This window comes from Octodon degus, unplaced genomic scaffold, assembly GCF_000260255.1.
Source record: "Octodon degus isolate 3935 unplaced genomic scaffold, OctDeg1.0 scaffold00071, whole genome shotgun sequence".
NCBI lineage: Eukaryota > Metazoa > Chordata > Mammalia > Rodentia > Octodontidae > Octodon > Octodon degus.
This window is the reverse complement of record NW_004524647.1, coordinates 2,335,956-2,340,371: the sequence shown is the minus strand read 5'-3', so window position 1 is coordinate 2,340,371 and position 4,416 is coordinate 2,335,956. Positions and strand designations below refer to the sequence as shown.

Here is a 4,416-nt window from a genome sequence, read left to right as displayed (position 1 = left end):
GCTTGGCCAATGTGCTCTCTGTGAAAACCCGAGAGAATGTTTTCTCTCCATGTGACTCTCCTTAGGCACACTGTACATCATTGATCACTTTCCTCTTTGGCCCCTTAATCTCCTTGATCAGAAAATTTGGGACACTGCTGAGTTACATGATGTTACAGTACAAGTTGTCATATGTCCTGAGTCTTAAGTGACCTTGGAAGGCTAAGGCCAAAATGTTGGCTTTCTTTATGGCCCTCCTTTTTCTCTAATTTTGGTCTGCAAACTTAGGTTGTTAAGCATCCAGAAGAGAAGCTTATTGTTATTACCATACAACCTAGGCTGTTAAGCTTAAGCTCACTATCTGTCTGAATATCAAACATCTTAGGCATAACATGAAACAGGTATTTTTCGTTAAGTATTGATATGTTGAACTTTAAGTCCCTACAGAATATGATGAAAAAACATTTACAAGTTATAATATATTTTAAAAATAGGCATAAAGAATTTTATAATTCTTATGTTTACATATAAGTCCACAAATCTAACCATATACAACCTTGAAGCAGGACAGTCCCAGAACATTCCTTTTCCTGTCTCCTGCCTTCATTTACCACCTCCTTCTTTGGAGATCTTTTTTTTCTAAGATCAAAGATGTAAGACAGAGACAGAGACAGAGATGTGCAGGTGCACGCTCCCAGGCTGTGCTGCTTTATAACTCATGGTGGGTTTGTCTTTAGCTCAGTGGAAGAGAACCTGGGGGACTACTCCTACTCTGTGGATGACGTGATTGTCTTGGAAATCGAAGTGAAAGGCTCAGCAGAGCCCTTCCAGGTTCTCTTAGAACCGTATGCCCTCATCATCCCAGGGGAGAACTACATTGGTGTCAATGTCAAGAAAGAATTTAAGGTAGGGCATAGCTTCTCCCTTGCTCAGCCTTTCTGGGGAGGTGATGAACTGTAGGGAATATGCACTGAAGGGGCCATTGCATGAGGCCTGAGGCTGTTCCCAAGGCCCCAAACCTACTGTTTCTTGCACACATGCCTAGGCCAGGCATGGCTTGTCCTATTTTACCAGTGTTCCAGAATTCTCTGAAATAGGGCTGTGGAACCCTTCCACCATGCTCAGGTCCTTGGCAGGGTAGGAGGTCCACATCCCTGTAGCAAGCAGCAAGGACGCTGTTATGTTGGGAAGGCTGCAGCTCTGGTGGTCAGGAGTTAACTGGGAGGGTATCGAGTAGAATTCTGGGGAGCTCTTGTTTCCACTCCATTCAGCAGGTATAGACTTGATGTGAAAGGCCAGCACTGGGGCAGCCTGTATTGCCATTTGTCTTTCAGATGTGGAACAACAGCAAGTCACCCATCAGATACATGTGGGAGAAGATCAGTGACTGTCACATCATTGAAGTGGAGCCCTGCAGAGGGGTCATAGGTATTGGGAGCTGCAGGAGGGTATGCTCTGCCCTGAAGGAGGCATCAGAGTTAGAGGGGCCTGTGGGAGACCCTCGGTGTCTTGCTGTCAGCTCCAGCCAAGACCTTTGGCATGTGGCGGATGAAGTGAGCAAAGGCTGGACATTGGGTCCTGACCACAGGAGGGGACCACCCTGCTTTGGTTCTTACTCTGTTTTTCTCTTTCAGAGCCCAATGAGGTTGGGGACTTTGAGTTGAACTTCACTGGGGGTGTCCCTGGCCCAGCAAGCCAGGACCTGCTGTGTGAAATCAGAGACTCGCCCTCGCCAGTCGTGTTACACATTGAGGCAGCCTTTAAGGTCTGCAGGTGGGGGCTGGGTGGCAGGGAGGTGCAGGGGTGAGATACAGCACCCACCCTGGGCAGCCTGCGATGGACTCCCCTGGGTCTCTCAGGGGCCTGTCCTGGTCATCAGTGCCTCAGCCCTTCAGTTTGGTCTGCTCCGCCTGGGGCAGAAAGCTAGGAACTCTGTCCAGATCCAGAATGTCAGCCAGCTTCCAGCCATGTGGCACCTGAGGGAGAGCCCAGCCTGCCTGGAAGAGAGACAGGAGAGCGTAAGTTGGGCATAGCTGGGTCCCACTGCGCCCCCCTCGCCCCTGAGCACTTAACCTTGGGCTGCCTCTGAGCTTTAGCCTTGTGCCCTGCGTGCGGATCAGAGCTCTGAGGCTGGAGGCACGGAGACTGCTGCTCCCTGTGGCCCACCGCTCCCCACCACTGAGGCAGCGTCCTGCACAGCTGAGGTCATCATGCCCCAACCCTGCATTAGCGGGTGTCTTCTGTTCCCTTTTCTGCTGTTGGATGCAGAAGCAGGACTGGTTTTCTCTCTTGTGAGCACAGCTTTATTCGAGGGGAAGATGGGCAGCTGTACTGGTCGTGGAGCCTTCAGGGTTGCTGCTGCGAGGGCCACCTGCTTGCACTGAGGACTGACCCAGATTTCTGATTCTGTCTGGGGTGGCACCTGACATTGGAGTACCGGCCAGCATGGGGCGTCAGGGCACAGGCGTGGAGCCCAAACCTTGAAAGTCCCAAAAAGACAATTCAAGATTTGTTTTCATTTCTTAGCTGTTGCCTTGCCAGCTGAGCTCTGACCCAAATTCCAATGCCTGAGCCCTGGCAAGCACACAGAGCTTTCTTTTTCATGGCAGTGGTAGGGAGGCCGACACTCTGCAGCCAGCAATCACAGCCTCCTACATCTGTACCATGGGGCCTGGGTAGTGGTAAGGGAGGGAGAGGGAAGGCGGGCATGTGGCACCTCCAGGTTCCTGATCTCATGGAAGGAGACACTGGGTCTCTCCCTGAGAGAGCTCACTGTTCTGGTCTGACAGAGGGGAGGGACCAGCGAGGGGTCACATCTGATCCAGAGTGACCTCTTCATGTCCAGTGGCACCTCTCTAGCCAGTGTGGCTCTCTGAGGCCGTAGGGCTTCTCACTTGGAGAGGTGCCCCTTCTCTCACCAGGACAGGAAGGATGGAATGTAGAGAGTGCTCTCCAGCTGCAGACACTGTTCTTCCTCAGGGTTTTCCTCTTCCAGTCTCTCTCGGTCTAGGTGTCTGGCATGGGGAGGGACAGGCTTCGGGGCTGAATGAGTCCATCCCGCAAAGACGAGGGGATGCAGAAAGTTCTGCATGGAGCCAAAGAGAAAACCGTGGCCATGTGGAGCTTCTCCCAAGCCCCAGGCTGGTACCCTGACAGCTGACCTTGGTAGAGAGGGCTGCTACACCCCTGCCATGGCTCACAGGCACTCCTCCTGGGGCTGGAGCCTCCACCTGCCTGCCCAGCTCTCCCTGTTCCCCTCGGGTACTTCCCTCTGCCTTCTGCCTCTTAGATGTGGGCTAAGGCATGGGGACCTCTCTTATTCCTTCACTCTGGAAGCTCAGTACAGTGTTTGTCCTCTTAATACTGCCACCCTGGCCCAGCTGTGGTCCCTTACCTGCCTCTTTCCTTTGGGGTCCCATGTGGCTGGCTCTGTGAGAGCCTGGGGCAGGGTGGCTAGAGCCTTGGTGGCCCCCAGTGCTTGTTCAGTCCCATGCACTGTTCTTCCTTATCCATTAGGTGTCTCCCTTTGACATTGAGCCCTCGAGTGGCCAGCTTCACCCGCTGGGGGAGTGCAGTGTGACCGTCACCCTGGAGGCCTTGCACTGCCAGAGTCTGCAGACGGTACTGGAGCTGGAGGTGGAAAATGGGGACTGGAGGTACGGGGCTGGAGTGGGGGTAGGATGGTCACACAGACCAGCGTGTTTCCAGGCTGCTGTGGCGTGTGCAGCGATGCCTGCATGTAGAGACATTTCTGAATTTAAAATTATTGATATATGGCTATTCTATAAAAGTTGGAAACCACAGGAAAGAAATTTCTGATGACCCATAATCCAATATCCATAAGTAATTTGTAGGTAATATTAGTGAGTATATTTTTCTAGAGAGAGAGAGAGAGAGAGTGTGTGTGTGTGTGTGTGTGTGTGTGTGTGCTAAAACAATGTAAATTAGTATAATCATCTTAAAAAGACAAGAAAACAAGGATATAGCTCAGAGACATAGGCACCTGCCTGACAAGTGTAAGGTCCAGAGTTCAATCCCTGGTACCATCAAAAAACCCCACAAAAAACAGCAAAACAAAACAAAACAAAACAAAATACCACTTTACTACTACCCACTAAAATGAAACAATAGTGGAAAACTGGAAATACCAATGTTTATCAATAGGAGAATGGACTTACAAAATTGTGACATATTTAAATATATACACTGGAAGTTTTCTTTTTTTTCAGAATGAAGAACAATAGCTATTTATTATAGAACTTACACTTGTATAGTGACAGTATTGATAAAGATGATACTGACCTTTGAATTTATTGAGCCTTTATAATTCTGGAACAAATGAAATAAACAACATCACTTCCAAATGGAATTGGTCATTAAAGTTTTTTTTCCTCTTTTTATTTTTATTTTTTTCCCATAATTTTATTAATAAATAGC

General features: G+C 49.5%; 1 protein-coding gene across 4 annotated transcripts in view; it reads left to right on the top strand.

The window, feature by feature from the left end:
- Dlec1 (deleted in lung and esophageal cancer 1) overlaps nt 1–4,416 on the top strand; it is a 120,337-nt gene that overhangs the window by 50,280 nt on the left and 65,641 nt on the right. For all 4 annotated transcript variants that reach the window (XM_023719796.1, XM_023719794.1, XM_023719793.1 and 1 more), the window contains exons 15-19: nt 717–885; nt 1,314–1,407; nt 1,614–1,744; nt 1,839–1,997; nt 3,496–3,635. In XM_023719796.1, coding sequence (XP_023575564.1) covers nt 717–885; nt 1,314–1,407; nt 1,614–1,744; nt 1,839–1,997; nt 3,496–3,635 — 693 coding nt within the window. The remainder of the gene's footprint in view (nt 1–716; nt 886–1,313; nt 1,408–1,613; nt 1,745–1,838; nt 1,998–3,495; nt 3,636–4,416) is intronic.